At 36.3% G+C, this 25,910-nt stretch overlaps 1 protein-coding gene across 1 annotated transcript in view; it reads left to right on the plus strand.

The window, feature by feature from the left end:
• The window catches only part of CRIM1 (cysteine rich transmembrane BMP regulator 1), a 192,906-nt gene that overhangs the window by 142,202 nt on the left and 24,794 nt on the right, over positions 1 to 25,910 (plus strand). The window contains exons 8-9 of the mRNA XM_065630951.1: positions 7,516 to 7,644; positions 18,797 to 18,953. Coding sequence (XP_065487023.1) covers positions 7,516 to 7,644; positions 18,797 to 18,953 — 286 coding nt within the window. The remainder of the gene's footprint in view (positions 1 to 7,515; positions 7,645 to 18,796; positions 18,954 to 25,910) is intronic.

Here is a 25,910-nt window from a genome sequence, read left to right on the forward strand (position 1 = left end):
ACCAACCTACACAGTTCGTTATTATTAAAAGTACTAAAGACATCAGTGGGCTGAATTATTTATAGAATTAATTTATATTTCCATTTACATATTGAAAAGGTTTTTTTCTTGTGATTAATACTGCCTAGTCAAGGGGAGTGGGGAAGAACATACATTGTGAGGCTCACAGGTGGAAATAAAGCTTCCCTGTGCTATACACTGAAAATGCGTTTCTATGTTCCGGCTTTTTTAATAATAAGTACAATGAATTAGTCTATATTGACTAGTTAAACTATAGACTGATTCACATTAACTAGATGGAAATATGAAAGAGGAGGTTGAGGATTTGTAGCACTGAGCAGTAAAGCATACAATCCTGGTTCTCATGTGACAATTACGGCTATATAGTCTTCACATTTAGATTTAGGATTATTTTTAGGCCTGGTGGCTTCTGTGTGCTGCATAACAGTTAGTTTAATGTGCTTGAAACATTCATGTCTTACTGTGTTACTTGTATGTTGAAATTATTTTGATTGTAATTTAGTACAAAAGTACAAATGCTTTTTTGCATGCTTTTTTGTGATTATTTTTTATGCAAATTTTTTTTTATACGTGGAGCGAAATCACTGGCAAGTTTACTTTCCAGTTGCATGAGCAGTATTCTCCAAATAATTTCTCAAAATATCTTGATTAGAATACGCTGTATTTGTATTATATATTAAATATGGAAACAAACATCTGAAATCCTTTTTAAGCGTACCGGTAATAGTCAATATACAAATACTGAATAATCACATGTCCAAAACTGTGTGCAGTTTTGGGTGCCTCAATCTAAGAAGGACATCAAGCTATTAGAGCATGTGCAGAGGAGGACGACCAAGGTGGTGAAAGATCTGGAGGGCAAGACTTACAAGGAGCTGCTGAGGTCACTTGTGGAGAGGAGAGGGCTGAGGGGCAACATCATGGCAGTCTCTACCTTCCTGGCTGGAAGTGGAGGGGGAGAGGCTGATCTTCTCTCTCTGGTGATCAGCAATAGGACAGAAGTAAATGGAATGAAGCTGCATCAGGGGAAGTTCAGATTGGACATTAGGAAAAGGTTCATTGAGAGGGTGGTTGATCACTGGAATGGTCTCCCCAGGGACGTAGTCACAGCACCAAGCCTGTCAGCGTTCAAGGAGCGTCTGGATGTTCTTAGGCATGTGGTTTAATTTTAGGTAGTCCTGCAACGAGCAGGGAGTTGCACTCGACGATCATGATGGGTCCCTTCCAACTTGAGATATTCTATGAAATACTGGATAAACACAAATAAAATAAAAAATAGTATTTTGGGGGGGTTCTAAGGACACAATTTTTGTATTTGCTATTACTGTAAAAATTGTCTGCTTGGCAATGAATTTTTAAGGATTTGTTCTTAAGTTCCTAGTAAAAGATAGGTACTAGTGTAGTAGTTTGCAATCATTCAATGGAATTGATAAAATCTACGATGTTGTGGGTATTCACAGGAGGAGACCGTCTCAAAATATAATTTTCAACCTCTCTGTAGTGAAATATCTATAGAGCTTACAATTTCACAGTTTTGATGAAGAAACTTGTTTCTGTGATGCAGATTGAAAACTCTTCATTGACGTGAGACCAGCTGGAAATGCTGGTTTTATATAGATACAGGTAAATTTATATATAAAAATTCAACCAGGCAAGAAAAAACTTGCATGCATACATACATAAAATACTTGCAGCTTTGAGGTCCAAAATGCCCTCTGTTTGCTTCATTTTGTTTGATTTATATGTATACACACATAGACCACTCTCAACCCACAATGTTGTAGTTTGTTATTGTGGCATTTGCAAATAATTTTTTTATATGTTTGGGACGCTTTACACCAATTGTTGGTAGTATTTACTACCTTTCAAGCACATGCACATAGAGTAATACTGAGTAGAACTACGCTGGGAGCACAGGTGAAGTCAGACCTCCTGTATCTGCTTAGCTGGAGTAACCCTCATGCTTGAATCAAAGCAACTGAACCCAGATGTTCGTTGCAAACTTTTGTCATACTTCTGCAGCAAGCAAAAATACAGTAATTTTTTTGTAATAACTATGAGCAGAATTGAAAATTGGCATGGCTGAGTAGTGTAAAATACATGTCCCCTTACATTTCTAGTGCTTTTGGCTTAAAATACATATTGGTCCAGATTTCTAACAGTTGGTTTGAAGCAGCAATGGAAGTTCCCTATTTACTTTTAAATTTAATTGTATATCATAGAATCATTTTGGTTGGAAGAGGCCCTTAGGATCATAGAGTCCAACCATAACCTAACTCTAGCGCTAAACCATGTCCCTTAGAACCTCAAAGTATGTTATATTTAACAATTTAACAATATGCAGAAGAAAAAACTCAGAATGCAATAGTTACTTCCCCAGTCAAAACCAATTTTGTAAAAGACTGGAGTGGGTATTTCCTTCACATAGTATTTCTAAAGGCGTAAAGAAAAAGCCTGGTCTGATTTAAAATATTGTATTCCAAATGAAACAAAGCAAATAACTTTTTAAAGTATTTTTCATGTAATAATAATTAAATAACCTACCAAGAGGTGAAGGATGAGTAAAGTATTAACTTACAGGAGAAAAGAAAATGAGACTGATTAAAGGTGGTTGTGGCTGTCAGTAAACAACATTTCAGAGATAATTACTGTTATAACTGCCTGGAAGAAGTTTTGCTTCTTCTATAAAAAGCTACTCTTTAAGTCATTTAGTAGATTTCAGAGAGATGGCTTTAGGCAAATGTATACTTTTCTTGCAGAATGAAGGTAATCAGTACTTGGCAAAAGCATGCAGAGATCATTCAGAAACTGAAATGTTTATCTTTGGTTTTCAGTTCCCTGATTAGGCTTCATCAAGGATATTGCTGCTTTCGCTGGAAATGTCCCAAGTTTGCGTGAAAGTGAAATTTGTGGAGTCATCCAGGTTAGAAAGGACCACCCAAAATTTTCTAGTCCTGGTCCTGCTCAAAGCAGGTCCATTGACAGCAGGATCTGAGGGCCTTGTCTCAATTAAGTTTTTAGTATTTTGAAGGGTGGGGATCCCACAACCTCTCTAGGACTCTGTCATAGTTTGACCACCCATGTAGTTTAAAAGAAAGAAAAAAAGTACTTTTACCAAGTTGTAATTTCCCATGCTCATGCTTATGCTCGTTGACTCTCACCCTAGCTTGAAGCACCTCCAAGGTGTGCCAGGCCTTGTCATCTTTTGTACCCTCCCATGATGTAGTTGTAGGCAGCAGTAGGACATCCCTGTTGTCCTCCTTCTCTGGGCTAAACAAGCCCTGGTCTCTCAGCCTCTCCTTGTACACCACCTGCTCCAGCCCCTGACCAGCATGGTGGCCTGTGCTGGACTCACTCAGGTGTGTCAGTGTCTGTCTTCTACTGAGGAGCCCAAAGCTGGACACTACTCCAGCTGTGGGCTCACAAGTGCCAAGTAGAGGGGAAACATCACATCCCTGCACCACCTCGTCCTGCTGATACAGGTCCCCCTTGTCCTTCACACAAACCCAAACTGAATGTTGGGTGCTGTCATCATACATGCGGCTTTGCAGTAGTACAGTTAAGTGGAATCCCTCTTAGTTTTCTTATATGAATTCAAAGCCCAGAACAACTATGGGTATGAGCGGTTTAATTTTTCATTCTGGTACCAGCCTGGGAGGGGGTGTATTTTAGTTCTCTTTAAAATTAACTAATTAATTATGTAAATGAAATCTCCAAAGTTAGAATGAAAAATGAAATCTTCAGTGAATGGTTTGTTTTTCAACATTCAGATGAACACCAGAAGTCAACAAGAGTATAATAAATGGTCTCTGATTTTTGTTTGGTTTGACTCTTTTTGTTTGTTTTGACTTGTTTTGTTTTCCAGGGCTTTGGCAATCAATGGTGAATTGGAGTTTTCTTTCTCTTCTTTTTGATAACTGTAACTGATCAAACTATGCGAGTAATAAAATTCTAATCCTAAGGATCTCTCTTTCCCCTGGTCTCACTGGAACATGGAAATGCATCTGTGTTTCTCTCCATTTCTGAATACTTCATCTGAGCATTATCTTAAGACCTCAATACTCGTCCAAGTATAACAAGATCTGTATATGGGGCACAGTAGAAGACTAGATCAACCATCCTGTGTTCTTGTGTGTGTGTATGTGTGTATATATATATATATAATATTTCACTTTTTAAATAGAAGTCAATGTCTGCTCTTTGTAATACAAGCTGTGTCACATCATTCATAGGAGAAGTGGGAGGTCTGAAAAATCAGAAAATAGCAGAAGAGTGGGGCCGAAGGATTGGTTTTCTTCATATTACAGAAGTATCCTAGATAGAAGAAAATATCAGTGAAAATATAGTCTTATTCCACCTTGCCAACATCTTTTTTTTCTGTGACACTAGTTTTTTTGTTGGTATTGCTAATGTAGGACAAAGCCAGCTCCAGGCATTACTTGGATGTCACCAACTTCCCTTCTTTCCCCATAAATGCACAGTTTGATTTCAAGCTGGGATGAACAAGATGCAGGGTTTTGATCACATCTATTGTATTTTTCAGTGGACCGGTCGCACTGACGGACCACCAGTGGCTGAAATATCCACTGTGGATTTCAAAATTTTTGAAGTTATTTTTAAGCAAATGGCAGTATAAAAGATGAATTGAAAAATTTTTGTCAACCTCACAGCTGGCAAATTAATAATCCTTTGCACTAAAATTCAGCAAGAAAGTATCAGGCTCAGAGAGGGTATGTAGAAGCAAGATATTCTGATAGAAGTCTGTGTTTCACATATGTTAAGCACCTGACATCAGCAAAATTTGTGCTCTATTAAAAAAAAAGAGACATTATTTTCATCCAAACTCTCTTCAACGCCCTTCTCTTTGTTTTCTTCTTTTCTCTTTCTATGGTATCATTTCATTGTTGTAAAGCTCACAGACAGAATCAGCACACGTTTTTCCCACCCATTGTCTGTGCATTTGTGCGCTGGATCCTTCTTCTGCCATTTCTACCAAGAGCAGGCATGAAAGCCAAGCTCAGATCATGTGGTGGTACATGCTTTTTCAAGCTTAGCTACTGCTTGCCTATTCAAATAGCCAGAAGCCTAGCAGAGCAGGGCTGGCTTTATTTGTTGAGTCTTGTCTAGCGAAGTGAAAAGGGCTGATATTTTTGTTCTTTCTGGCTGCATTTTTGCACATGTGAGGGTTGGGAATGAAATTATTTCTTTTGTCCTCTACTTGCAGCTCATTGAGAAGCAGGCATGCATACAAAATTACTGTATCTCAGGGCTTACCTTTAGGGACAGGAGGGAGAAAAAAATAGATTTGTAGGCTTGTCTGGAGACACTGAGGATGCTGAGAGCAGACACAAAAGTGGGAGGTAACAGAATAATAAACCACAACAAATAGAGGACTAACAAAAACCTTTCAAATTAATATAATGACAGTTTAATTTTGTCCTTTGTAGGAAATACCACGTTACTGGGTGTATCAAGGGGGCAAAAAATTGTTGTGTTGGTGTGTCCCAGACACAAGAGCATCAAAACACAGAAGTATAGGTTTGAAAAGTCACCACGAAAAATATGTAACAAGTATATGCTGGGTTTTTTTCTTGATATTAAATTATATCTGCAGTTAAAGATAAATTATCTTGAATGGTGAACATCAGTGATGGGAGGTGAAACACAGTCCTGTTTCTCTCTAGGTTTAGTTTACACCCAAGTGGATCAATTAATACTAACCTGCATCTCAGCTTTCAGTGAGTTTTTCTGGAGTTTTATCTACATGTTTTTACCTAACTGTTCTGCAGTCAGGTGGTAAAACATCAGTCTGCTTCAGTTCTCCAGCTCGTGCTAATGTCTGTGAACTTCGCTTTGGGTAGCATTAATGATTCATATTATTTGTAGTGGTTTTAACTACCAGTGAGGATAAGCATTACTGTGGCTTTTTTGTCATTTGAAGTGTAGGGTATGGGCTGACTGGCCAGTAACTTCAGAGTAGGTTCAGGGTAATTCTTGTATTTTGGTCTTTTGCATGGTTAAGGTATTTTGGTTAGAGAAAGGAGTGAAGTAGAAAATGAGGTTTTCAGAAGAGGCACCAGTGCTAAAAATGTTTGTTTTCAAAACTATATATACTCTGTCCTAAACAAACGGGGTTAATTAATGGAGTTTCTGGAAAATATATTATTGGTATAAATCAATATGTTATTGATTCCTAAACTAATGCTTTGTTGAAGATGCAAATGTTAAATATTAGACATGACTATGATTTAGTCAGATAGTTTACCGAGTTTGCCGAGATTAAAAAGAGTCTAGTTTGGGAATCCGTGGATTTTAACACGCACGGCTCTTTATGGTTATACTACATGTGTAGACTCAGACCAATGAAATGAAGAATTGACAGAAATTTATAAAATCCCTCCTTTGAACCCTATCCTAGTAATCTATATTAAATGCTTAGGAAAAAAAACATTTAGATTAGAAGAGATTTGACAGGTCTACGGAGACATGGATGCCATTATACAAATTTTGAGCTTGTATTTGAACAAAGCTGTTGGTGGTATTTTATATACGTATGAAGTGTATAGCTACTTTTCCTCCTGAAATTACACAAGCAACAGAATTTGAATGTTGTTATACTTCAAAACTTTCAGCAAAGTGAAGAATCTGAACCATGACCTCTGAGATAAGTTGGAAGTTGTCTAACTTCACTGTAGTGTCTTTCATGTAGTGACTCCCTCCAAACTCTGTACTTAGCTGACCTAATTTAAAAAGGATTAAAAATGTTCATAGGCTGTATAAATTGTTGTGAAGGGGAAGAGTAGGGCTGGGGAGAAGCTGTGAAAGCTGAAAATTGTGAAGGACCATGAATGCAGAAAAGCACATTCTCGTAATGGGATAATTTTCACTTGACTGGAAGGCATGGGTACAAAAACTGCCTGCTGGACATGGAGCCAATAGGCAGAGATATTTATATTTTGGTTAACCATGTATGCTTCTAACAGCTTAAACAATTCTGAGTAGCATTTTACCCACAGTCTGAAAGTAAAGACTAGCTGTCTTTAAGTAAGGATGGCAAAATCTGCCTTTCAATGTATTTGGTTTGAGAATGAGAGATGGCAAGATGTGGCCACCTCCAGTACATGCAAATGTGCGTACTGTATAAAACATATTATGGTTTATCACTCTGATGGTTAGTATACAATTTCTCTATATTTTCACAATTTATCAATTCAAGTAGTGATATTTTTTAAATGTAATTTCCTTTAAGTCTTCATTTCGTGAGATGAAGAGTATAAACTCAATTGAAACAGTGAAATGAAAGCTGACAGTTTTTTTAAAGTTATGCAATTTGTGTTTCATGAATGCTTAATATGTTAATGACCATAATTAAAAATTTATTGGTTCTTAAATTCTTGAATTCGATTCATTGGTTCTTAAGTGCTTGAGTTCTGTGAAAAACACAATTAAAATGCTCAATCTTAAATGTATTTGTTTTATTTTTCTTACCTTCAGAACCAACATACATCACAATAGGTCCACCCACCTGTGAGATTTTGGTGAACTGCACTTTGACTGAAAAAGACTGTATCTATAGTTTCAAACTGGACCAAAATGGTTGCCGCATTTGTCAGTGCAAAACTAGTGAGTATTGCAAAAATACGGTGGCTTCTACCTTTTATGTCAAGCTGTATGTAAAAATGCTAGTATGCTGTTTTTCCCATTCATAACACTGATTATATGTTGTGTTAGTATGCATGTGCTTTAAAGTTGTTCGTTTAAAAAAAATTAGGTTCCTGATTTCTGACATTGCTTGTTTCCTTGCTTAAAGTGTGTTTGGAGGAAAACATAAAATGTCTCACTTCAGGTAAAAATTAACAGCTAGGTAGAAGAGTATCTAGGTTTGTGCACTTCACAAAATCCTGTTGCTAAATAGCCTATTTTCAACTTAGCTTGTTTCCCTCAAAGCTTAGTTTTTGAGGAAAAATGTTTGAATATTACATGTCTGGGGGCATGTTTCTATGTATACAAACATATCCATGTATAATTTTATTTCTCTAATATTTTGTTATATATATATATATGTGTATATATATATATTAAAAAAATACTTAGGATTTACGCAGGGTTTAACATCTATTTTTTTCCTCAAGGAAAATCATTGTGCCTTGTGAGAACTTTGTGTGCATCTGTGAAGCAGCAAAAATGTATTTTCTCTATGTATTTTCTTCAAAATTTCAGCATCTGTTCATGCAGTTCTTTCCTCCTGTTTGGTGCACGGAAGACCCATCACTGCAAAGGATCATTTCTTTTGTCCTAGATTACCAGATTACATGCATACACATACCACATCCTGGGAAGTCTCTTTTCTTGCTTGGAGTGTTTCTGATTAAATAGTGCTTAAGAACCTATTCAAGGGAGTTTTTCTCTTGCCAGATTTGCTTGAAATTATTTTTATTTTGCAGTAGCAAACTGTCTGGAGCAAACTTAATAGTATCATTTGTCTGTCATCTCTTTTTCAGCTAAATAGCTTGAATTGCAGATTGCTTAAAAATCTCCTCAGTCATTCAGAGAGGGGAAACCTTTATTTTCTAAAGAAGTGAAGAAAAATAACAGCTTGGAAGTCTTTATCACTTGTTGGTTATCAGTCAAAATGACAGGAATAGAATTTTTCTGTCAAGTAATATCTCTCACTTGCAAGGCTCTGGACAAAAGAGTGCGTGAGCACTGAGAAGAAAGGAGGTTTAGGTCAAATATGCCGAAAACGTACTGTGCTAGTTCTCCGCGTATTGAGATCCCATGTACTTTCATGTCGAAACCAGTTTAGTTGCGTCTTTGCTCTCTAAGAACATGAGAATATGTATTCTCTTAAGCTCACGTAGACTCATGTGGACTTTTGGGAACATCACTGACTTGATACGGCACCCACTTCTTTCTTGCTGGTCTAAGCTCGTCAACTGAGTCAGATTTAAAGTGCCTGAGTAAAGGACACCCACATGCCCCCTATTACCATTTGAAGTCATCATATCCTAACTCCACTAATCTCTTTCCAATAAAGGTTCCTTTTTCGCTCATTTGTCTTTAGATATCTCTGCTGAAGATTTGTTATACTTCAATCTATTTCGGCCAATATAAAGGCAAAATGACAAAGTGGAAGAACATACAGTAAAGCTGTAAATTGTTCCTCATTATGATCTTCATTTACATTCCTGTAGCCAGAAATCAGTACAACAGATTTATTTTAAATAATTATCTGAGTATGATATTATGGAACTTGTTTGGTGCTTTATTATAACTTAGATACAAGTTTATCCAGCTTGAATCAAGCTGACTGCAGAATGAGAGAAAGAAGAAGGAAGCAAATCCTTACCTTTCTAGAATACAATGATTTTAATAGGACTAGTTTATTTCGTCCTCTGTCTTTCCTGGTTTTATAGTGAATGCGAAAATGTGCTGTAACAATATGCACTGAAAACATACATGCTGTAAAGTAAAATAAAATAAAACGAAATAAAATAAAAAGCAGAGGCAGACCGCAGTTTTAAGAGAAGGGAGGAAAAAAACTACCTCTAAGCAAAGAGTGAGCACAGGTAGATATGGGTGGAAAGTTCCAGTAAGCAAGAGATGGAACCACAAATGATGAGAGAGGAGGAGTGACCGTACTGACCAGGAGTGTATAGAAGCCAAAGCAGCACTACAGAAGGATAAAAAGAGAAAAGTATAATCCAGGAAATAGAAAGAACTGCTGCAAAATACCAAGAGTAAAACTGAAACAGCAGGAAAAATATGAAATGCATTACAGAGAAAAAAAGGTAAGATGATACAAAAACAAGAAGCAAATACAAAAGAGTAGATAAGCAAAAAATTGGTACTAGTAGGATGTAGCAATTGCTATTGTGTTTGTAGTATCTAGGCCTTTACTTTCAAAGGGACAACTGGAGTGGATTAAAGCCTTTAGGAGGTGGAGAACATTAAGGGGATGAAACAAGACCAGTGGTTGGCTCTTTGTGAGGTGAGACTCCTGTTGCCCCAGAGAGTAACGGGCACAGTGAATCATGCCTGCTGACTGCAGTAACATGGGATTTAGAATCTGATGGTTGCTGCTGGACACTAAATCATTCTTCAGTGAGAGTCTGCAGCAAGGGTCAGTATTTTATCCAGCCTTGTCTATTCCCTGTATTATACTCATAGTAAAGAAAAAGCCATTCAAATCTCTCCTACAACTTAGACTATAGTGTTTTACCCCAAATGAATTGAATGCGAAGTACTGTTCAGGGTGTAACTGCAAGCGTGTATAGCTTTAGTATTTTTTAAACTTTCAAAACTTATTAAAATTGAATTAAATTTAGAGCATTGCTCTACATTTTAAAAGTTGATTGCTTCATTTAGAAAGCTTACCTTTGCAGTTACAAGATGCAATTGTCATGCAATTTCAATAATTCCAGACTGCTTATGGAGAGATGTAATTGTAGAAGGCTGAGGCAAGTCATTTTCCCTGCACATTACACTGCATCATCATCCACTTTGTGTTGTCTCTTGTCTGTCAAAGCCAACCCTGAAACCACTATATAAAAATTAAAAATCTTGGTATATTCTGTGTTTTCACAGTTCTCGAGGCATAAAACCACCCCTTTTCCCCAAAACACATTCTGTGTAGATACAGAAACATTTTCAAAAGTGTTGATACCTTTTCCTTAAATGAGAAGAAAATGTATTCCACCATAGAGTTAAAAAAAGAAATATGATCATTCACTCTGTACTAGCAGACATTGCAGCATAGACTTCAATGTTCTGGTGAATCACACCATCTCCCTTTATAGCTGATGTAGTAGAATTCCAATGTGGAATTTGGGTTTGGCAGTGTGGAACTTGGTTTAGTTGTGAGACGTTCAAAGGCAGGCTTGGAAGGTTTGAGAAAAGTTAGGTAGGTGCATCAGTGGGCTATCTATTAGTAGCAGCAGTTAAGGCTCAGAAAAAGTGTATGGAATGGTGATGGGAAAAACCCTAAGAAAAACTCTGCAGAGACTACAATGGGAGAATATGTCTTGACTCCTCTTTTCTGTGTTAATCATTCAGTAGTTAGAGTCTGGGATGTTTTTTCCTAGCTTTTCACTCTTGCTAGCCAAAATTTGAATATTTCATTTGTTTATTCCTGTAAATAATCCATACTCAGGGATGCATTCTGAACACTTTGTAACTCACTCAGTGGTAACTTCATCTGTTTAAATAAACACTTTATTTTGATATCAAACTAAGGTGGGACAAATAATCATACACACTAATCACGCAAAATGTATGCTTCAGACAACACAAAAATCCTGGAAATAGTAAAGTAAAATATAAATTAGGTAACACTTTTCTACTTTAGTAACAATTATCTCATATTTTTACCTTGATTTAGCAACGAATTGTATGGGAAAAAACTATAAAAGCAAAGACAGTCTAGGTATTCTTCCTTAGTGCAAGGAGAGTGCATCTTGGATTTTTGAATAATTTTGTAGACCTGGCAGAAAAAGGATGTTTTATTATCCTTCTGTAGTGATTTGAAAGGGAATAGCTATTATATATTAGACCTCAGTTAGTGAAATACAGCCATGGAAAATTGAGGATGAAGGCTTATACATGTGAAAGACATTGAAAGTGCTCCATGAAGAGGATGGAATTATGATGAACTACTCATGCCAAGTAAATATTATCTTCTCATTAGAGTAAAAGTCTTTGGCAGGGATCTCTGAAGATTACAATGATATGTTGGTTTTAGTAATGCTTACGATATACCTAACACAATAGAAGCTGATAAGAACTTCACTTGGCTTGTGGAAGAAAAAAAAATGTGCTGCTAGATGGTTTATGGAAGCCTGACCATTTTCCAGTAATTCCACTTTTGAGATATTACTGCTACAAAGCCATTTTCCTGAAGTCATGTGTTGTATGTGAATCCTAGAGTTGTTTAGAGCAGGTATTCAAGTGGGTAATTTGCCTCAGTGGACTCATGAGATTATTTTTTTAAACAGTTTTCTAGCATCACAGTGCCCAGTCCCTTCATTTTTATCCAGCTATGGTGAATCATGAGTTAATTCTAATGAAAGGAGGGAGGGTTAGTGTGGATCTGTGGAGGCAATATATTCAGAGAATTCCAGTTACTGATAAGTAACCTAGTTTTCTCCTTCATAAATTTGCCTCCCCAGATCCCCACCCCTGAAGATTACCCAGCAGTAGCAATCCACACCGAGAGGACGGCTGAGGAGTGCTAAATTATAAAGGTACTGTGAAACAGTTCTCCTGATATGATCTAGCCTCAGCATCAAGAAAATAATGATGGTAAAGGTATGTAGCTAGCTTTGTGTAGCCACGCTACAAATTTTCAAAAAAATGGACACCTGACTAAGCTAAGTTGAAATACTGACATAATTCTTGTCAAATATCTGTTAATATTCTCTGGCCATTTTTTTATCTGTGAATTGGAGGATTGAAAACTAGAAGTATTTCAACAGACTATGCATCTCTGGAATGCATTTTCAAAAGTTTTTAGAATAAAATGACTTTCCATCTTTACAGTACAATTATCAATGTGTCCATATGTGAAATAATAAATTGGAGAAAAATAAATATCCCAGATAAGAGCTTGGAGTTTTTTTACATGCCATATGTATGCTAGAAGAAGGAAACTGGGAAGTCTTTTTTTAAATAAAGAGTTAGCTGGAATTACAATCGAACCATTAGAGGTTCAAACAGAAGACCTTTTTTTAGACCTAAACATGCAATTCATGGAATTGAATTTCATTTACTTTTTCAGTTTTATTTTTGAACAATATTTTATTACACTCCAAATATTCATATGTTTATGCAAGCTAAGGATGTGAGCACTCTGAAATCAGGAATAAATCTGACAGTTTGAATTTAGGCCAAAGAATTGTGAATCCTTCTGAGATACATTGCCTCTGAAATACCATACCTGAGAAGGAGAGATTGTGTTGTATCTGAAATATCTGACTGCTGAGTGAATCCTCACAAATGCAAAGTTTGCTAACACTGCATATCCTGGGTCACGTCAGTATGCTCTTACACGCTGATTTTTGAACATATCTTCCTTTAACAGCCGCTGACTTGTTCTTACAGTGATCTGAAAACCTTTTAAAACAACAGTTGATGTTAGTGTTAAGAATAAGATACTTAGTGGAAAAGTTTTAAGGCAGCAGGTAGTTTGTGTGCAGTGTGCTGTTTAGAGCTTCACCGTATCTTGGTAATCATCTGTCTTTAAGACAAGACTCTTCTTTGGAGAGCCTTGTCCCATCTCCCATGTCCCGAACAGATTCCTCTTAAACTGTATCATGTTCTTATGAAACTCTAATATTGGTTTTATTATAGTCTGTGTGTATGAAATAGTTTGTGAGTGGGTGAAAGGGGAAAAAGAAACCACTGTATTTAAAAGAAGTTTGTGGGCAGTGGTGACCAGGCTTAAAAACCTTGGCTCTAGTATTTGTTAGTTTATTAATAATTCACAAATGTTTTTTGGAAGACCAGTTCATCTTCAACTGTTCTTACGCTTTCTGCTTTTTTTTTTTTTTTCCCAACAGCATCTTATTAAATTCATCCAAAATAATCCAATAATCTGAAATTCCCATATGCAAGTCAGCATATAATGTGTTCAACTGTTGCAAAGTACAGAGCAAAGTATTTGTTAGCACTACAGTGTTTAGAGGAGCCAAAGTCCATAACCAATACCTTTTACTAGGATAGTGAAGTCTAGCAAAGACTGGGACTTGGGACATCAACCTGTTGGTAACTGACTTTGCTGCTACTTTTGCAGTCGTGGTTGCATATGGAAAAGAAAAATGTATGGTCATCTTGTGTGGGCTGAATTCACTGCTATAAGTATTCGGTGTATGTTTGTCCTCAAGTGAGTATTGCTTCCTAGCAGGAGGCAATTCCAATAATGTTTGTTTGAGGACAAACAGCCTTTCTGTGGTTACCGTCCTAACCTTCTGCCTGCCGTACTTCAGTTGACATTCTTCACAAATTTTATGTGGTATTTCAGCTGTCTATCCTAACATTAAAAAGCTAAGTATTTGTGTTAAAAATACAATTATGTTAGCCTGAGACACTCAGGAACACATTCACCTTTTTCCGAAGTCACAACACATCACTATCATTCTGAGATCAACCAATATCCTGTGCCTGAATTCTCAGCTTGTAGCGCAAATTCTTGTTTATTCCCTGCGGGCAGCATGCCTTTATACATTTTCAGTATTACATTTCACCTCACTATTACTATTTCATCCCGCTAAGCCCTCCTATTGCCTTGCATAGAAAGATTGTTTTCTCTATTGAGATTATCTCATTGGCATTTCATGTTTCATAAGAAAAATTGGTGAACGTATTTCTGCTGCTCAGAAGAACTCAACTCTCCAGCCAGGTATTTCGCGAAGCAGCACAATGAGAGAGATTTTGCCTTTAATGTGTTTCCTATTCATCATTTTGTTTCTGTTTTAGTCTTCTACCTCCTATCTAACCATTAGTTTAGTTCTCTAGGTGATGTCATTATAACTTGTCAGTCAGAGAAATAAAGATGACTTATACTATGTGATCAAAAGCTTGATCCCATTCTCTTAAGAGTTGCAGTGACGTGCAGGTACATAATGCAATTCTCTCGAACTCTGAAAGTTAGTATTCAACCTGCATTAGTTTTTAAAATGTTTCCTATCCTCTCCTTTCATACCAGTTACCCTGATACACTTTTGAAGCAGTTACTAGCCCAGTTAGGGCTGGATCTCTTCTCTGCAAATGCATTCCCTTATTTGGGATTCAGGTTCCCGATGAAGTTTATCTAAGAAGTGGAAAAAGCCCCCCAAAAACTAACCTACAAACATTTTGCCATACTAAATTTCTTCTGTTCATTGGAATTGATTTTCATGAACTACTTCTCTTTAATATTTGTCACTTGAAATGCAAAATCTTAGCAGAAAATCTGTTTTTATTTATCCTTTCATAATGAACTTCATTATTTTATTAATGATTAATTTAAAGCTATAGCAAAGGCTATAGAGATATCATCGGGATGATAATTGCATACACTGAATTTGCTTCACATTTGAATCTTTAGGCTTGCAATCTTCTCTTTTTTTTTGTCTTTCTCTGAGAGCTACACTCTACTATGTAAAATTGATGATTTACTCTGTTTTCTGAAAAAAGTGCCCAGTTCGAAACAGTGGACTACACTTTTCAACAGACCTGTGCAGCAGACATAAACTTGTATGTGTACAAGATGATACTTCAGTTTGAGACTGTAATTGTCATGTTTTTAATAATGTTTTAGTAGGAGAAATTTAGGTGGTTAGATGTGAAGCCAGAAAAAAGATCAGAATTCACTTTCTGATTTTCATGACATTAAATTTCTTCATAGAGAATGTTTTTCAAAAACTATTTAAAAGCTATTTCCACAGCTTGTAGCGTCATACTATCAGAAATTTAAGTATGAAAGCATGTTAATTTTAGTAATAACCAGCTTCTCAGAAGGCATGATTTTTAGCATCTTATTAGAAAGTCTCTGTCAGGAGAGGTTTATATAGATTGTTCTGATGTCCTCATATAGCATTGATATAACACTACTAAGTTCAGATGTGAACAGTGGTCTGTATTGACTTCAGCAAACTTTCCCTGTCCCTTTGACACGGCCAGAATTTTGATGTTATTTTGTATCCTCTTCTGTGTCTGTTCTGAGCGGCAGTGATGGTTAGTCAGTCCCGCGGTTCTGAAGAGCTTTCCTTTCTTGGCCATTTATCCTCAGAAGAATTTTCACTTTGTAACTCACTACGTGTAGGATTAAGCATGGAAGACCTTGCCTTGAAACTGGATCTTCTGGTTAGTATGTCAGCAGACTTGAGTTTTAAGTATATTTAACGTCATAAGCTACTTGGGATGAGACACTGTCTTTCTCCTCATATAGCACTGTCCTAGACACCTTGACCCTTTTAATAATGTTAACTTTACACATAAAAAACTTGGTTTGCTTATCTGAAAAGCAGTTGCACTAAGCAAATCAAAGTAATCAAAATAGAATGGAAGATCGAAAACATATTTGGCTGTGGGTTAATGTGATCACTGATCAGTTCTGAGCATCAGCAGGAGATATCATAACTTACACCATATCAAAGGTCATAGCTGAGCTTAATTATTTTTTGGAGATATTCCAGAGTAGGTGTACTTTATGAACTTCAAGTCTAGCTTTAAAAATTATGACTACCTTATGAAGTCATGCATAATGAAAAGCTTAGTTAATTTTATTATCACTATATGCTGTCAGGGAATAATTTTGTACAAACATCCTACTGTAAAAGTTCCTTTAAAAAAGAACATTTTTAATTATTTTAACTTCCTTCAATGAATGTCTTTCTCTTTGTATTAGATGTAAATCACTCTTTACTAGACAAGAATATCTACATTTCCTCTCCATTATAATGTTTTTAAATCAGCCTTAGTGGCTACATATTTGAAAGATCTGGTATTTTCATAGGTCAGCCTGAGCTCTATCCTTCAAAATCTTGTAAGACTTCATGAAAATCTTTGTATATGTGTACATGAGTAAAACAAGAACCTGAGATAAGGGTTACTATTGCTCTCAAAGGTTAGATCTGACAGAGGAAAATGCTTAAATATTTTGACATTAGTACTCTGCTGACAAACACAACCTCTAGAACCAGATGTGAAAGGTTCTGGCTTTTCTTCTTCTGTTTTGTGAATGACAAATGAACTTGCACCCTTTTAGCTTCAGACAACAAATTTCTGTAAAAGTAGAGGGGTAGGAGCCATGAACCTGATGATGATCTTCATCTTACTTAAACTGAGAGCTGTTGTTTGGGATGATAAGGCTCCTATGTTGTGTGGCACTTGTATGCCTGAATTCCACTGCAGAGGTAAGCAGTGAATTTGCCAGTTGTCTGCGAGGCTTCAGTCTCACTCTGGGGTACTAAGAAACATGACTTCTTTTCCAAATGAGCATTAACCTGGTAGAATAGATAAGGAAACACTTAGCTTTACCATATCTGGTTAAATCTACTCTTTGTAAGTAGATTCTGCTCTATTTTGCAGTCTTAAATGCAACATTACAAAAACAGAAGAGAAAGCATTTAAGTAAAGCAGAGACTCTTTCTGTTTACTGTGTATTACCGTGTTAGAGACATGAAGATTCTCCTCGCATTTCAGATCCACAAAAGTAGTGTAAGGAACAGAATAAGTCAATGCGCTGATCTCCGTGTAACAAGAACTTTGTAGTGGTGTGGATGTGTGCACTGGAGATGAGCTGTCCTTTGATTATCACTCTGAAAATCAATCCTTTGAATATCACCTCTCATATTCTTCTCTTAAAGAATCTCAGTTATATTTTCCTCTTTTTCTGTTTTGATCTTACTTTGGCTATTGTACTAATGGGGTTTTTTTCCTGTGTTTTGCATCCCTAGCACAACAAAAATAATTGTTTTCTTTTTCCTCTCACCTCTGCTACCAGTAAATGAATTTTGTATCCCAGAGCATGTTAACAGTGTTTTTTCTGTCACTTCTTTCAAGAACAAAAAGAAACTGTTCATTCTCAAAATAGTACATTCTTGATGACAGTGAATATAATGAGCTTTATTTATTATTCTTTATTTATTTATTTATATAATGACCAATATTATTTACCTGTTGGAGAGGTCCAGAGGAAGGCCACAAAAATGATCAGAGGGATGGAACACCTCTCCTATGAGGACAAGGTGTGAGAGGTGAGGTTGTTCAGCCTGCAGAAGAGAAGGCTCTGGGGAGACCTTATTGCATCCTTTCAGTACTTAAAAGGGGCCTATAAGAAAGATGGAGACTGACTTTTTAGCAGGGCCTTTTACAACAGGACAAGGAGTAATGGTTTTAAACTAAAGGAGGGGAGATTCAGACAAGACATGAGGAAAAAATTTTTTACAATGAGGGTGGTAAAACACTGTCCCAGGTTGCCAAGAGAGTTGATAGATGCCCCGTCCCTTGAAACATTCAGGGCCAGGCTGGATGGGGCTCCGAGCAACCTGATCTAGTTGAAGATGTCCCTGCTCATTACAGGAGGGTTGGACTAGATGAGCTTTGAAGGTGCCTTCCAGCCCAAAGTAATCTACGATTCACTGGAGAAACTGAAATGCCAACAGTCCAGCATCTCTCTTATGCCACAAGAGGCTGATAAAACATGGTAGCAAACTTCAAGAGACAGGTCTTTTAGTCTAGCATTTCTAAGCTTAGATCATCTCTTAGGGTATTACAGTTATATTTTTAAAAAGCAGGTCTTAATCACCAAACAGCTGACAGCAAATGGCATGAGGAATAAAAGTTGTTAATATATACCAGCCTTTCAGTTCTATTTAAAATAAATAGAGGAGAAATAAAGATGCTCTATATTGAACAGAAACCTATTAAACCTATATAGTCTGTTGAAGCCGTATGTTCTTTTAAACATTTTATTGAAGGGCAACAGAGTCACAGATGTTGGACTCCTTTGGCTGTGCACCTGTTCATAAAATCATGTTAGTTTAGGGTGCCAGGTACTACTCCCCCAAGCTCTTGAGTGGAGCCAAAGACGTTTTGTGACGTCTGCACATACAGTTTGGGTCATCACTGGAGAATTCTGTCAAATATTTTAAAATTAGGACAGTCCAAAGGTAAGGCTTATCAGTATTTAAAATGTTACGAAGTAAAATGGAACAGAAGATTCATTCTGCTAAAGATGTGTTTGTCTGCTATGAATGGTTTCCACATTGTGATAACCTGTATGTGTCCTTTGCAGGGGAGGAGCTGTGCACCAGCCTCATTTCGGGCTGTTCCTTGGACTGTTCCTTCGGCTTCCAGACGGACATCCACAACTGTGAGATCTGTCAGTGCCGACCGCGGCCCAAGAAGTGCAAACACATTGAATGTGACAAGTACTGTCCCTTTGGATACTTGTACGTATTCTCATTCTGAAAGCATATTTAATACACTCCCTGTACATATTGAAAATATGCAAAATCCAGGCATATGTACTTGTGTTTGGTTTGTGGCAAAGTGGGGGGAAAATGTGGGAAAATAGAAATTTCATTACTTGATGTGAGATTGAAGTATTCTTCAAAATGGATTTTGATCAAGAAATTAAGAAACAACTGAAAAAACAGCAGCAGATTATAAAAGCAAAGCAGTGCTTAATTTTTTTTAAGAATATTTGATGAACAAGATGAAAAAGCTACTTACAAGTAACGTCTCTTGCAAGTACCTTTCTGAAATTCTTTGTGTGTTCTGCTGTGACACGCTTTCATTTTGCTGCCCATTTATTTTATTCAAATGGTTTTTTAATATTTCAAGGGATTTTTTTAATGTTGATATGACAGTGGACTACTTTTAGTGAGACACTTCTGATAGTTACATGATTTGTGAAAAGCAGTACCATCTCTTATAGATTTTTTGTAAACATGTTGAAAACCTGTATTGTTGCTGGAGTTCTTTCACCATAAAAGCAAACATTTGCAGTATTTATCCATCTGCAGAACAGGTGAAGAAAACTGGACAGGTCTTTTGTCACAGAAATTTCTTAGTAATCAGTCTTGTGGCTTATATATGTATTTTACCAATACATTTCAGTTTTGATACGTCCGTTCCATGTTACTGCCTGCTGTTCATAACAGTTTCATTTCTACCTCATGACAGCTGATCTTCAGATAATGTTCATGTGTTATTTCCTTTCTTAGGATTCGTAAAATGAAGTTTACTAATGTTGCAACACTTAGTGTTTGGTACTGATACTCCTTTAATTTCTGGTTAATTTCAGAAGTCTGTCTGACAGTTGTTTGTAAATGCTGCAGGTTTTTGTAACAGAAATCTATAGTGTAGTGTGTCCTCTGCTTAGTATGCAGTTTTAATAAAGTTTGGGGGAATCAAAATACGGTAAAACCTGAATGACCGGAGAGGTACCAGAGATTTCAGAAAAAGAAAAATTAAGCTCTAACACAGTGGTATTCTCACAGATTTAATCAGCTCTGCTCATAGATGGTGCCAGCAAACAATTTATATCCTCTCCAGTTGTGCTGCCAAAGTGGGGGGGGGGAAAAAAAAGAGAATACCAGCCTTATACCTTCCTTTAATCTTCGTGCTATTCTTAGCCACAGAGTGATGTTCCATTTAGGTGAATACAGTATTCTGACTGACCTCTCTCATCTTGCCCATATAGCTCTTGCATTGTGCATGGTGCCAAACAGGCAGTGGCGTTACATCAAACAAAAAGCAGACCCATATCCCATGGAACAATTATGGCACAGATATGCTGCAATACACAGCCAAGGGGGAGGGAGAGAAATAAGAACGTTTGAAGAATATGTTTGCCTTGAAAACAGAGTCACCTTTTTTTTTTTTTTTTTTTTTCTCTGCTTGGCTTGTATCCTTGAGGCATCCCTAGTGTAATTTGAAAATACCTACATAATAGCAGTCCAGCAAAACAAAGTAATACCATTTAATATAATCCTGTATATATTACTTGAGATACAGGATCAGGCTTGCCTGTGGTTAAATAGCAGAAGTTTTTGCTCGGAACAGGGCTCATGAGAGTGATAGAATTGAAATAGGACAAAATGAGGGAAAGACAACAAAAAATAAATCAAACTTCACTTCTTTCCCCAAAGCTCAAAGTTTAGTAGATAAGAGAGGAAAAGTAAGACTTTTAAATTAAAAGGTTAATAAAATTATTTTTAACCATGTTGACTGCAAGAGTGGCTGGGAGTTATTTTCAGTATTGCAAGTGAGAGAAGATAGAGCAGGATGGAAGTTACAACAAAAGGATGTCAGTTTTATTGTTCCCACAACTTTTGCCCAGTGGTTTCAAAGGCAAGGATGGCAGAAGATGGGTAGCAGAATGAAAGAAACATGAAAGATTGAACAGAAATAATGACTGGTTAGTTGTCTTAGTTTTTTAGAGAGGATAAAGTTGTCTATATTAAGGATCAAAGGAGTGAAGTCAATTAAAACATGTGCAAAGCATGCAGAATTGCTTAGAAAGCATCTGGGCAGAGTGAAGCCTGAACCATGCCATTGAACAGGCACAAAATCCAAGATGAAGTCTCTTAAAAGTGAGGAGCCAAAGAGGCAAAGGGCGTCGGGGTGTCTGAAACTGCAAGAACTCCGTGTTGGAATCAGCAGGAGGGGTGTCCAAGATAGGCAACAGTAATAAAGGAATAGGAACGTACAACTATATTCAAGCATTTACTGGAAATTGCCATATAGTCCTCACGTGTTGTAACCATTTCTCCAGGGGCACTGAAATAATTTGTGCTAGCTTTTATTTTATTTTGAACTTTGGCACAGAATGTTTGTTCATGATACATAAAGCATCTTCAGTAGCAAGTATAGGATGTGAGCTCAGCAGCCTCCAGACTGTATATCTGAACATTTCTTTTTATTTCTGTTTTATATTTGTGTTTTAAAAATGAATTTCCATTAACAATACTCAGGTACTGCTTATTTTTCAAATTGGTTTATAAACTCGGTGGAAATTTAAAGGGCATACTAGACTGTTAGGTCTTGGGATTTATCCTTTTTCTGTATCGTAGCTCTTAATTTATTGTCTGTAGCAGGGTCAATAAAGCTATCAGGAAAGAATCTGAAAATACTTTTTTCATCCCCATGCTCAAGGAGTGTGTGCATGCGTTTGCATAACAGCAGAGACAGTTGGTATGAACTACACATTTTTTTACTTTTTATACAATGTGATTGAATAGCATTTAGCTTGGAACAGGAAAAGCTTTTATTAATTTTAGTATTACAAGTGCATGAATAAATTATTATTTTTACGACCATTTGCGTTAGCCTATTCAAGTTATAATATGAGAAAAACATTTAGTAAGATCCATTTAATGTCTTTTTGACATTGCCTTTTTGTACTTACACAGAAATAGCTTGAATATGTTCATGAGCCAAGGTGTAGGTGTTTCTTTCCATCCCAACTAACTATGCTTTGACTTTTCTGCAGTATGTAGAGCAGTCAAGTTTGTTTCTCCTTTTGGTTTCTTTCAGTTTACTACTGCTGGTTTTCTTCACTGGCAGTCTCAATGTAGATGTCACATTTAAGTTTTAAAACTGTTTTTCTACCGCTGATAAGGAATGTTCTGAACGATACTTACCAAAGTCATTTACTATTAATGTGTTTTGTTTGTGTAAATGTATTAAATTTACTGTTAAATTCTTTTAGTTCATTGTACAACACCTTTCTCAATGACATAGATTTAGGAAGAAACTCTCTCTTCCACATAATGAGTAGCTTTTTCTGGTTTGTTTATATAAACTGTGATTTTTGTTTAGAGGAAAGGGGACAGTATTTTTACAACTTTAAATGGAACATAGTAGAGACCTTGATAACATGTGGTCAACTGAATATTTTTTTACCTGCAAATTTCTGAATCTTCAGGAAAAAGCAAATATTCTTTTAAGACAAGACAGTAAATTGCCATTCCTGGGCTTGTGTTCCCAGTGTGCATGACTGACAGTAACATTCCTGATTTAAGTCTACCTCGTTAGTGATCAGACCATGTGTAACTTCTAAAAAGGACAGTATTTTTTTTGGTCCTGCTTTGTTCTTTTCAGTAAAGATGCGCCTCTTACTTCTGCTTACATGTATTTTTACTCTGCAACTTCTGATTTTTATTTTCTTTTCTTAAGCAAAGGTCTCTCTTTACTTTTGTCTTCTATGCTGCTTTTTAGTATGGATTTGTTTTGCAGGGCAGTTGGCTGTTACATGTGAACTGAATTAATTAATGAATTAATGAACTGATTAATTCAGAAACTTGTTACTTGGTTTGAGAGGTCTGACTTTCGTCGTCTCTCTCTCATGAACTGTGACTTAACTGATTTTCTAAAGAAAGCTTTAAAAAAAGATGAGGAAGATCCATATGTATAATGGGAATATGACTCTCAGATTGCAATTAATTTGACCCATGATGCTAAGGATTATACTCTGACACACTAGTATAAATCATCAATACCTTTTTGAACAAAAAATCTGAAATAATTCTGTTGGCCTTCTCTTTTTGCACTTTAGGTGAGATGTGCCTGCATTATTTTGAAAAGCCTAAAGGAGAAATCTCTAAAAATTAGTATTAATACCCCATTTAAAAATTGAAATTTTATTTTATTTCCCTCTGTTAAGGGTAGGGGGAGTAGAATATAGAGTTCTACTTCACTTTAAAGCGCGTAAATTACATCTGATCTGAAAATGCAGGTGCAGACATTAGGCTGTTGAAGTCCTTACACCATTGCTTTTTGATATGCACCATAGAAGCTGAGGCTCTTCTCTAGTTGTGTATCTTCTATTTAGCCTTATCACATGTAGTGTGATGCCTTTACATACTCTACTTTTATATCTTCACAGAAAGATAAGAACACAAGAATAGAGCCTAACATACTTTGCACCTTAATAAACCGATTTCTGTGTTTGAGTGCAATCCTCTTGACCTATAGAGTCCCTTAGTTTGTCTTATCTGTGAGTATCATCCTGCTGATACCTGCGCCTGAGCAGTTAAGGTGAATATTGTTAAAAAATTTGTGGTATGTGTTGATAATAATCTAGCTGAGTGTATGGGAAAATCTGAAGGTGACCATGCCATCATGTTCAATGTGGACATACCTGAAGCTTGCATTAATGCTGTCTGTCTACCCAGAAATGGTTCAGTCTTCTGAACAAAAATCAAAGCCGACTGAAGAGAAAAAAGATAGATGGGCTTAGCATTATATAAAGAAATCGATTGAATCATCCATTCTCCAGGAATGCTTTGCTGCAATAAAGAGCGGATGTCTTGATTTCTGAGAAGAATGCGAAAAGTCCTATGAGTATTTTCCATTAGCTGCAAGAGTACTTTAAACACAGTGATGCTTAGTCCTATGTACAAGTATTTTTCATTGTCAATCATGTGTCAAGGATAATCTGTTAAAGGATACAAATTTCAGGCACAAACTCAAGTGATTTTCTAAACTTATGGAGGAAGCAGCCAAATTCTAAGAAACCATGTGATACTGTCACATAAAAGTAGGAAAAATTTAGAAAAATAGTAAGGTTTATGATGTTGAAGAGAATTATAAGACAGGCTTTGTTTCCTACATTTGCTAGGCTTACTTTGTACACCTGAGGAAGACTAAAACTACCAAGTAATAAGCTTCAAAATGGAAACTCTGATCTTCAGAAATTGAAAGTGTCTGGAATGTAGTGAAAAGGAAAAAAAATGGTAAACAGATTGAAGTTAAAAAGCGTAAATATCGAACCTTGCAATTTGCAACTATTCATTTGAAGTCCTAGACATGATAAAGTGACACCTGGATGAGACATTGACTCACAGAGTGTCAGATCTGGACCAGTGAATGACTTGCCCAGTCCCCAGGTCACGATGTTGCCGTCTGCCCCAGCCCACTCTGTCCCACTCAGGGGGTGGGGGGCGGGATCAGTGAGAACGTCATACAGGTCAGGACTGCTCCATGGGCCTGCACTGAACCACGTCTCATCTTCAGATAGAAGGCATTATAAAAAAAATAATGTTCAGCCTCTCACAGAATTACACTGCTTGCCGTAAAGAGTAGTAACTTTTAGCCTGTGTGTACGACTCAATTAGTATATTGACCTACAGAGGTCAATATTATTTGACCTACTTATTTCTGTATGTGCTTTCTGTACTTAGATAAGCTGAAACACACTTTTGCCTTTTGTTTTTTAAACTAGTGTGCATAAAAGAGTTTTATTAGAAAATCTATGTGAACAAGGTAGCAAAAGCATTTTAGAAATGACAGCAGATTTAATGAGCATAGTGTGGTACCTGGGAGTAAGATAAATGTGTTTTAAGAACAAGTTGATTTCAAACTGATGCAAGTGTTTAAGGAACCCTGTCTTTTGGGATGATCCTTCGCTTGCATTTTTGTACATCTGAAAAATAACTGAACTTTAAACTTTTTAAGCTAATTGGAAAATAATCTTCCATTTAAATTCTGGTTTCAAATGTAGAATGTAATTTAATTTTGCACAATGCTTGGCCATTCTTTTTAAATGATGACTGTTCAGTAAGTCTTAAGATTATTGCAATATATAAAAAAAAATGGAAATGAGCACCCTAATCCTGTCACTGTCTACAAAATATACAAATAATTGCACTGAATGAAATGAATAACATTGAAAGATAACTATCTATGTAAGATCGTAGTATAAAGGGCTAAAATTGTGGTAAGAAATATTTTAAGACCATTTCACTTTGAGTTTTACTTTGGTGCTAGAATGATATAGATTTGCAGTTCTATAGTATATTTGTTCAATTCTTTATTGCAACCATGCAAATTTCTTTGCTAAAATAGCAAGCCTTATGTGACTTCGAAACCTGTTATGATCATCAAAAGCATGAGATGTAATGGAAAATAAATCTCTATTTTAATGTAAAACTTTGATCACAAATGGGAGACTAAAGAAGCAAGTATTAAAAGAAAAGTATTTTAGAGAGCAAAAAGTTAAGGAGTAATCATCATGTTTGTGGTTTGGTTTTGTTTGCTTGTTTTCAATGGAGTTCACTGTTTTAAAGTTCTATACATTAATGGAAAGAAGCATTTCTTTTGATATTAAAAGGTCTGTGGTTACAGAGATTGAGGAGGAAAAAAGTAGATGGACAGGAAGTCTTCCATTCTCCATCCTATGTGTGGATTTGTTTTCCTCAGCCTTTTAGCTAAAATTATATAAAGTTTTCTAGAGCTTGAAGTCAGACTTTCTAGATATTTACATAATTTATTTCTTCTCTATCCCTTTAGATATGCTTCTTTAACTTCCCATGTCTTGTCTCTGTTTTGAGGGGAACCGGTGTGCTTTTAATGGTGTAGTTCAACAAGGGATCTGTCAGTTTCCCAGTAAATCTTTTTCC

The sequence above is a fragment of the Caloenas nicobarica genome, chromosome 3 (assembly GCF_036013445.1).
Source record: "Caloenas nicobarica isolate bCalNic1 chromosome 3, bCalNic1.hap1, whole genome shotgun sequence".
Classification (NCBI taxonomy): domain Eukaryota; kingdom Metazoa; phylum Chordata; class Aves; order Columbiformes; family Columbidae; genus Caloenas; species Caloenas nicobarica.